The following is a 10,532-nucleotide window of genomic DNA, read 5'->3' as shown; positions in this document are numbered from 1 at the left end:
CTTGTCCCCCTCCCGGTCTTGCCCCCCTCCCGGTCTCGAATCGGGCTTTAGGTGGTCTCGAACACAACACTGTTAGAGCTACTAGTGTGCAGCTTTTACTTTCTGAAATCATCCAACACATCTAACATTTCCTAAGACAAATAGTTAAGTAATAATGTATGTTTTGCCTTTGCAGATTCATCCTTAAAAAGGCTCAAGACACCTTTCTTTTCACCTTTAGATTCTACTGCATGGTTTATTAAACAGTAGGCACAAATACATTACATTTAGCATTTTTACAGGGCAGATGGCTGGCTACATACCTCAAGTATACTCACTGCTATTTCTTCCTTGATCTATACATTTTGTAATTACATGTACAGCACTTCATTTTATATTTTTTCAGTGGCACAGTTCAAACCCAACCATAGGGGGGCGGTAGTTATCCACCAAGAAGGACATTTGTTCAGTTCATATTTCCATCCCTTCAGCGCATACTGATGATGTGTCCCCCCTTATTGCTTAATTAGCTAATTAAGGGGGTGTGGTATATGGCCAATATACCACGGCTAAGGACTGTTCTTAAGCACGATGCAACACGGAGTGCCTGAACACCGGCCTTAACTGTGGTATATTGGCAATATAGCACAAACCCCCGAGGTGCCTCATTGCTATTATAAACTGGTTACCAACGTAATTAGAGCAGTAAAAAGACATGTTTTGTCATACCCATGGTATACGGTCTGATATACCACGGCTGTCAGCCAATCAGCATTCAGGGCTCGAACCACCCAGTTTACAAGTAGCTATACCTCCCTCTGTTCTCCATGTATGTTTTAGGAAGACGAATATGGGACATGAATGAGTTTCTCTTGTTCCCGTCAGTTCCCTTTAAAGTACGTGAGGGAGATAGGTCAGTAAATTTGGAGTGTTTATCGGTTAGCTCCATAGACTTCGCATTGTTGTATGTCCCATTATGGCATCTGTGACAGCATGGGCAGTGCCATTGAGGGCATCTCCATTTTTAAGTAGTCAATTTTCTTCTAATACTTTTATGAGTTGGCAAAAAAACTGAAAGAGTGCATACTGCCACCTAGAGTGTGTTGTTTGAACAGGTATAAATACAAGGTTGGCGATTTACTGCCACCTGCAGTTATGAAATGTTTCCTCACAAGTATAATTAATTGGCTGATCCCTCCTGGTGACCTGGATGGAATCATGTGATCCTTCTCTAACCCATAGGAAGTCCCACACAGTTGACTACTTGCTAAAACGGGCTTTTGTGCACACAAAAAAGTCCTCTATCTCCCTGACTGACTGTCGTGAGGTGTTTTAGCTTGTCACGTTATACTCCAGTCTAAAGGGATACAATTGATTGAGCCCTACTGTACCAATTGTCTGTGTTTTATGAGGTATTTTTGCTGGTTATATTATACTTCCGTCTAAAAGAGAAGTTTCTGTTGGTTACCCGTCCCTTTTATTTGTTGTGAGGTCTTTGGGGGTACTTTACTGTGATCCTCTGTGTGTGTGTGTAGTGTTACTGCGGTCCCCCTGAGTCCAGTACATCTCTGTCTGCATCTCGGTCAGTCTGGAGACGGTCCTCTGGAATGCAAAGATCTCCTCCTCCGCTGTGAACAGAGACAGACGGTCCCCCACATCCTACAAATAGGACCGCAGACAGTGGGTTTAACTCAACTACAACCATGACCAAAACAATGGGGTCGACACAAACATGACCACAAAGAGAATTTAACACGAACACAGCCGTTAACAAACCACAAACACAAATGTTTATATCAAGCTGGGGTTGGAACCAGAATCAGAACAAGGAATGAATGTGATCTATACTCATCCGAAACAGAACCATTATTTTAAAAGCATGGAAAAAAGTCCTACAAAAAAAATGCAACAAAATGCCTATGCAAAGCCCTCACTATCACTCAAAAACGTATATTTCAGCGTCTGCCTGGCCTGACTGCTGAAATTCTTTGCCGGTGCGTGTGTGTAGGGTACCTCCACCACTGAAGCATAGGCTATTGTAGCCTAGTGACGTTACAAGCGTGATTCAGAAATTAGGGAGAGATTTCTAATAAGAGAATAATGGATTAACTTTTTCAATGCTAGTTAAGGATACTATAGTACATTTCACATTGGATTTATTCCTTCATAGAAGCCGCTCCTCCTAGGTATAATTCTGTGGACCTAATTCAGATAATGCATGTCATAACAAGATGCCCAGCGCTTCAAGCCTCGTCCTCCACCCTTTCTCATGCTCTCCTCACCTGCAAAATTTCATTAGCATCTCACGCCCTACTCTTGTCTGTCCACTGCATGGAAACAACTAGGCCTATATCTTGCCCATTGCATAGTAAACTGCTCTATCCCCAATGATTGATGAAGTCATTTAATGTTAAGCTACACAACAAAAATGTAAATGAAGATTTCAGAGGTTTAAAAAGGAACAGGTGGGCCTTCGTACAGGAGTTGCAGCGATGGGACAATTAGATATCATGAAATTGGGGAGAAAAAAAGTGGTAAAATAAAAAAGGAACAATATAAACCGTTACTTTTTTTGGGTTCGAACCGGTTGCGAACTTTATTTTGCTGGTCGTAAAATGATGGTTCTGTTCAGAATGGAACAATTGGAAAATAATTTTTGGTTCCAACCCGACATCAAGGAATGTGTTTTTGGTTATGTTCTGGTCTTGTTGTGGTTGGACCATGTGGTCTCACCCCGCTCAGGCCCAGGTCGTCCAGTAGCATACGGTCGCGGTCGTCCTCCCCTCCAGAGTGGACAAACAGCCTGTCTAGAGGGGCATCAGCTAACAGCACCACCCTCACCTGTGACAGATGAACAATGGAATGGTAACAACTTTGTAACAACTAAAGTGAAACAGTGACACCTGCTGTAAGATAGAGTGTGGATAGATGGATACAGGTGCTGCTATTGCACATAATAATGCCTACAACAAACTACAGTATAGACCATGGCAGTATGTCAAATACTTGAGTTACAAACAGGTACAGATTGGGAAGCACCTAGGCAGCAGTACCTAACACAGGTAGCTTAGTGGTTAAGAGCGTTGGGCCAGTAACCAAAAGGTCGCTGGTTTGAATCCCCGAGACCACTAGGTGAAAAATCCTTGAGTAAGGCACTTAAACCTAATTGCTCCTGTAAGTCGCTCCTCATAAGAGTCTGCTAAATGACTAAAAATGTTAATGTAAAACATTAAGTTTTCCCCATGCAGTGTGACTGACACTGACCTTGTTGTCATAGAAATTATCTATCAGTGTGATGAAGCGCCGTGCCTGATCCTTCAGAGTCAGGGTAAGCATGGGGACATGACGGATAAACACTGTGTCAAACGCCTGGGCCATCTCCAGGTAGTCACTAGCACCCACTGGCTGGAACATACAGAGACAGGGATAATAAGCAAAAACACACACGCACACACACGGAGGATTTTAAAGGCAATCACACAAGTACAGATGTAGGATTTTAATTTGACGTATATTGTCCAGACAAAATAATCCTGCAGCAAAAGGACTTGAATGTTTAGTCCACAATGTTGCTTGATCGGTGGTTATGCTATTAGCAGGCCAAAAGTGGGCTACATGAAAAGTGCAATACTGTTAATTTAACAGTGGGCTTTCAGTGAATTTATGTAAATCACAACACTCAACTGTCGAAGACGTGGATGCCGATTATGGCATCCCCCCGCACCTCTGATTCAGAGGGGTTGGGTTAAATGCGGAAGACACATTTCAGTTGTACAACTGACTAGGTATCCCTTTTCCTGCGGTGCAGGAAAATTCTCAGCAACAAAAGATTGATCAAATTGAGATCCTATATCTGCATAGTACAATGTAGGGATTAATATGGCAAAGCAGAATCCTGGGACTGTCCCTGGGAACACTTCACATTTTCAGATTTTTTTATGACAAAACCCAGGAAATTACAACATTTTCCCCCAAAGTCACACTAATGCTATTCCACAAAATACAAGATAGCTAAACATTCAATAGCACATTATCCAAACAGGTTGTCACATGTAAGCCTTTAGCCTAGTGTATTTACTTCACAAAAAGTCACCATAAATTCAAAGCACACGTATAATTGAAACCGACAGACTGCACATAAGAACTGAATGCATTTCATAAACCCTACAGGAAACCCCTACAGTATAGCCTATAAAATAACATGTGCCTCTTTGAGCAGTCATTGAGACTCTTCCGACAGTCACGAATTTGATAGGCCTATGCACAATTCACTACATGGGCATCTCTGAGATGAAATCTGTTAACAATTCAGAGATGCATGAGGAAAAATCCTATCTTCTCCTGTCCTAGAGCCTAGGCTATTTTCCTATCCAGTCTGAATCCCACTCTCAACCCAAAATCCTGACTCCTGTCTCGCATTAAAATTCCTAACTTCGTTCTGTAATCCATAGGCTGCAATGTATTATCAAAGCACTTCTCTCGCCTATACATGTCAAAATGACACTAGAACATTTCCCCCGCTTCTCTGCACTGTCTCGTAGGCCTGTGGTAGAGAATGTGTGATCAATTTGTATGAGAGTAGATATGGATTTTTTTTTTTTAACAGAGTTGGTCCCTGTTAAGATACCATGTACTATTTCCACTCGTCATCTCCATGTTATTCATGAGCTGATCTGCGATCTTCTCTATAATCAACAACTTGATCCTGTTATTCATGAGCTGATCTGCGATTTACTCTTATCACAACTTGATCTGTTATTCATGAGCTGATCTGCGATCTTCTCTATAATCAACAAATTGATCTGTTATTCATGAGCTGATCTGCGATCTTTGCTCTATAATCAACAACTTGATACTGTTATTCATGAGCTGATCTTCTAGGATCTTCTCTAAAATCAACAACTTGACCCTGTTATTCATGGACTGATCTGCGATCTTCTCTATAATCAACACTTGATCCTGTTATTCATGAGCTGATCTGGATCTTCTCTATAATCAACACTTGATCCTGTTTTCATGAGCTGATCTGGATCTTCTCTATAATCAACAACTTGATCCTGTTTATTCATGAGCTGATCTGGATCTTCTTATAATCAACAACTTGATCCTGTTTTCATGAGCTGATGCGATCTTCTCTATAATCAACAACTTGACCTGTTATTCATGAGCTGATCTGCGATCTTCTCTATAATCAACAACTTGTTCCTGTTATTCATGAGCTGATCTGCATCTTCTCTATAATCAACAACTTGATCCTGTTATTCATGAGCTGATCTGCTGATCTTCTCTATAATCAACAACTTGATCTGTTTTCATAGCTGATCTGCTTCTTCTTCTATAATCAACAACTGATCCTGTTATTCATGAGCTGCATCTGCTATCTTCTCTATAATCAACAACTTGATCCTGTTATTCATGAGCTGATCTGCTATCTTCTCTATAATCATCAACTTGATTTTGCCAAACATATGAGATATTCTGTCATTAGTTGAGGGAGCAAGTTTAGCAACTTTGGTCATTTGACTTGTTTGACTCCCGTTACAAAGTTTGTGTGATTCGACAACACTATACTCGGGGTGCACTCTGTGTCAAGATAGCCTACTGCTGAAATGCACTGAATTAATTGAGGAACATGATAACGCTCTGAATTTATGAACGGCCTGTTTCACAAAGTGACAATGTCATTGGGGTTCAAAGATAGTTATTCTATCATTACTAAATATCAGTTTCATTTGGTCTGAAATCTTTACATAGTGGCGCAGCCAAGCTGACAAGATGGAGCAGAGCCCCACTTATTTGTGAGAACCCTGGCATAGTGACCATACAATCCATTCTTAAAGTATTCTGACCCCTTCCCTTTTTCCACATTGTTATATTACAGACTTATTTAAAAATAGATTAAATAAAAAAAAGTTGCTCATCAATCTACACACACAATACCCCATAATGACAAAGCAAAAACAGTTTTTTAGATTTTTTTTGCAAATTTATTAAAAATAAAGTATTCAAACCCTTTGCTTTGAGACTCAAAATTGAGCTCAGGTACAGTTGAAGTCGGAAGTTTACATACACCTTAGCCAAATTAATTTAAACTTAGTTTTTCACAATTCCTGACATTTAATCCTAGTAAAAATTCCCTGTTTTAGGTCAGTTAGAATCACCATTTTATTTTAAGAATGTGAAATGACAGAATAATAGTAGAGAGAATTATTTATTTCAGCTTTTATTTCTTTCAACACATTCCCAGTGAGTCAGAAGTTTAGATACACTCAATTAGTATTTGGTAGCGTTGCCTTTAAATTGTTTAACTTGAGTCAAACGTTTCGGGTAGCCTTCCACAAGCTTCTCACAATAAGTTGGGTGACAGAGCTGGTGTAACGGAGTCAGGTTTTGGAGGCCTTCTGTGGGATTGAGGTCAGGGCATTGTGATGGCCACTCCAATACCTTGACTTTGTTGCCCTTAAGCCATCTTTCCACAACTTTGGAAGTATGCTTTGGGTCATTGTCCATTTAGAAGACCCATTTGCGACCAGGTTTTAACTTCCTGACTGATGTCTTGAGATGTTGCTTCAAAATATCCACACAATTTTCCTTCCCCCTTTTTCCTCCAAACATAACGATGGTCATCATGGCCAAACAGTTCTATTTTTGTTTCATTAGACCAGAGGACATTTCTCCAAAAAGTACAATCTTCGTCCCCATGTGCAGTTGCAAACCGTAGTCTGGCTTTTTTATGGCGGTTTTGGAGCAGTGGCTTCTTCCTTGCTGAGCYGCCTTCCAGGTTATGTCGATATAGAACTCGTTTTACTGTGGATATAGATACTTTTGTACCGGTTCCCTCCAGCATCTTCACAAGGTCCTTTGCTGTTGTTCTGGGATTGATTTGCACTTTTCGCACCAAAGTACTTTCATCTCTAGGAGACAGAACACGTCTTCTTCCTGAGTGGTATGATGGCTGCATGGTCCCATGGTGTTTATACTTGCGTACTATTGTTTGTATAGATGAATGTGGTACCTTCAGGCGTTTGGAAATTGGTCCCAAGGATGAACCAGACTTGTGGAGGTCTACAATAATTTTTCTGAGGTCTTGGCTGATTTCTTTTGATTTTCCCATGATGTCAAGCAAAGAGGCACTGAGTTTGAAGATAGGCCTTGAAATACATCCACAGGTACACTTCCAATTGACTCAAATTATGTCAATTAGCCTATCAGAAGTTTCTAAAGCCATGACATAATTTTCTGGAATTTTCAAAGCTGTTTAAAGGCACAGTCAACTTAGTGTATGTAAACTTCTGACCCACTGGAATTGTGATGCAGTGAACTAATATAATAAAATAATAAAATAATCTGTCTGTAAAGAATTGTTGGAGAAATTACTTGTGTCATGCACAAAGTAGATGTTCTAACCGACTTGCCAAAACTATAGTTTGTTCACAAATTTCTTGTTGAGTGGTTGAAAAACAAGTTTTAATGACTCCAACCTAAGTGTATGTAAACTTCCGACTTCTACTGTACATCCTGTTTTCATTGATCATCCTTGAGATGTTTCTACAACTTGTTATGTTATGTTTCTACAATATGATTTGGAAAGGCACAAACCTCTCTATATAAAGTCCCACAGTTGACAGTGTATGTCAGAGCAAAAACAAAGCCAAGAGGTAGAAGGAATTGTCCGTAGAGCTTCGAGACAGGATTGTGTGACGGCATAGATCTGGGGAAGGGTACCAAAACATTTCTGCACTATTGAAGGTCCCCAAGAACACAGTGGCCTCCATCATTCTTAAATGGAAGAAGTTTGGAACCACCAAGACTCTTCCTAGAGCTGGCCACCCGGCCAAACTGAGCAATCAGGGGAGAAGGGCCTTGGTCAAGGAGGGGATCAAGAACCTGATGGTTCCTCTGTGGAAATGGGAGAACCTTCCAGAAGGACAACCATCTCTACAACACTCCACCAATCAGGCCTTTATGGTAGAGTGGCCAGACGGAAGCCACTCCTCAGTAAAAGGCAACCTGACAACCAGTTTGGAGTTTGCCAAAAGGCACCTAAAGGACTCTCAGACCATGAGAAACAAGATTATCTGGTCTGATGAAACCAAGATTGAACTCTTTGGCCTGAATGCCAAGCGTCACGTGTGGAGGAAACCTGTCACCATCCCTACGGTGAAGCACAGTGGTGGCAGCATCATGCTGTGGGGATGTTTTTCAGCAGCAGGGAGCAGGGAGACTAGTCAGGATCGAGGGAAAGATGAACAGAGCAAAGTACAGAGAGATCCTTGATGAAAACCTGCTCCAGAGCGCTCAGGACCTCAGACTGGGGCAAGGTTCACCTTCCAACAGAACAACGACCCTAAGCACACAGCCAAGACAACGCAGGAGTGGCTTCGTGACGGCTTCGGGTCAAGTCTCTGAATGTCCTTGAGTGGCCCAGCCAGAGCCCGGACTTGAACCCGATCGAACATCTCTGGAAAGACCTGAAAATAGCTGTGCAGCGACGCTCCCCATCCAACCTGACAGAGCTTGAGAGGATTTGCAGAGAAGAATGGAAGAAACTCCCCAAATACAGGTTTGCTAAGCTTGTAGCACCATACCCTGTAATTGCTGTCAAAGGTGCTTCAACAAAGTACTGCGTAAAGTGTCTGAATACTTATGTAAATTTGTGCACAACATTTGAGATAAATACGCCTTTTGTGCATATTGGACATTTCTGGGATCTTTTATTTCAGCTCATGAAACCCTTTACATATTGGGTTTATATTTTTGTTCAGTTTAGAAACACTAAAAAGGCCAATGCTATTCCCTGCTGAACAAAAACGGTTAAAAATAGCCTGTAGTCTTTGACCTTGAACAGCACACAGATGAATGAATATAGAATTGGAGGGGACAGGAGGGAGCAAGGACGAGAGGAGAAGGAATGAGAATGAGATTAACAAAAAATGTAAAAGAAGAAGAGGCAGAAACAAAGGGGAAGGACACAATGAAGGAGGTAGAAAAAAACAGCAGGAAAAGGTACAATAAGTGGATGAATCAAGAAAACAGGAAAGATAGAGCGAAGGGGGGAGTGAGGGCAAAAAGAGAGAGAAAGAATAAGGAAGAATAGAGGGATCTGGTTGGAAGAGAAAAAGTAGCAGAGCATAGTCAACACAGAGAAGAAAGAGAGAGAGATACAATAAGAAGCAGGAGAGAGACCGAGTTGGGAGAGAGAGGGAGATAAATCAAAATAAAGAGAGAGTGATAGAGAAGATGGTTGTGGAAGTAACTCACTCTATCACACAGTTCTTTAAAGGTACAGTCAGCGATGGATCCACAGGTCTTCTCCAGTCTCAACTCTCTGCCCTGCACCGTCAGAACCCTGGGACCCGTTACTACGGAAACACACACCCGATTTATTTACCCAACATAGAGCTGATCATACACAGAAATCAACTCAATACTGAAACTATGGCCACTACTTTAGCCTCAATATCACTGGTCCTACCAGTTTACTATAGTAATGCAAGTTCCAATAGTGTAAGTGAACATATTCTGTTTGCCTCCATTTTTCCCCTTCTCTCTTTTTCTCCCATCCTTGTCTCTCAATCTCCCCAGTCCACTCTCTCACCCTTTTACTTTCTCTCTCCCCTCTTTCTCTTACTACAAGAGGTACATTAACTTCCTACCATTGTTTTGTCTCACAGCCAGCTCGTGAAACAGCGTATCCATGAAGGCCTCCGCATCAGGCTCTCTGGTGCTGCACACAAATACACACACACACACACACAATGGGGAAGAGAGAAAGAGGGGGATAATAGAATATGAAATTAATAAGGCTGAAGTGGCCACATCAAACAGCGGGTGCGGGGAGGGGGAGGGGGAAGGGGGGTACTTAGCTTTTCACTCCATCTCCAAAAAACGAGATGTTAGACTGTAAACACAAACATTAGCCTGTGAATGCGTGGCAGATTGAATCGGTCTGTCTGTGCATGTGTTTTAACTCTCGTTCAGGTAAAGAGGAGTGCAATGTGTTTTATTTGCATACACTGAAAGAGAAAAGCACTTGAAATCTCTGGCTACGCAATGAGCAACGACAACGTTATTCATACTCTGTGTGTGTGTGTGTACAGGTAATCGGAAGAATAGTACTCTGCCTTTTCAAACTCAATAATTTTGTATTTCTCTACTCCTCTATCTGTCCCTTTATCTCTCACTCTAGGTTAGGGATCTTACTGTCATTGTAGGTTAGGCATATCACTGTAGGTTATGGATCTCACTGTAGGTTAGGGATCTCACTGTCACTGTAGGTTAGGGATCTCACTGTACGTTAGTGTCCTTACTGTCAATATAGGTTAGTGTCCTTACTTGGTCCTTACCTACTCCTAACTCCCTCTGCCTTTTTCGGTCTGTCCATCTCTTGCTCTCTCTCTGATACTAACCTGCAGTGACATTAAGGACACTGACCTACAGTGACAGTAACGCAAACTGGCAGAACAGTTAGTGTGTGTTTTTTGTTAGGTTCCCACATGAAAATAAATACTATAGTATACTATGGTATAAGTACTACAGTATTCACTGTAGTG

The 10,532-nt window shown here is 41.4% G+C and overlaps 1 protein-coding gene across 1 annotated transcript in view; it reads right to left on the bottom strand.

Moving 5' to 3' along the window:
- Positions 1–203: 203 nt before the first annotated feature.
- LOC111973025 (lactation elevated protein 1 homolog B-like) overlaps positions 204–10,532 on the bottom strand; it is a 30,689-nt gene continuing 20,360 nt past the window's right edge. Inside the window, 5 exon segments of the mRNA XM_024000154.2 lie at positions 204–1,638; positions 2,713–2,820; positions 3,244–3,384; positions 9,241–9,341; positions 9,636–9,706. Coding sequence (XP_023855922.1) covers positions 1,486–1,638; positions 2,713–2,820; positions 3,244–3,384; positions 9,241–9,341; positions 9,636–9,706 — 574 coding nt within the window. The 3' untranslated portion in view covers positions 204–1,485.

Source organism: Salvelinus sp. IW2-2015, linkage group LG14, assembly GCF_002910315.2.
Source record: "Salvelinus sp. IW2-2015 linkage group LG14, ASM291031v2, whole genome shotgun sequence".
Classification (NCBI taxonomy): Eukaryota; Metazoa; Chordata; class Actinopteri; order Salmoniformes; family Salmonidae; genus Salvelinus; species Salvelinus sp. IW2-2015.
This window is presented reverse-complemented; position numbering and strand designations above follow the sequence as displayed.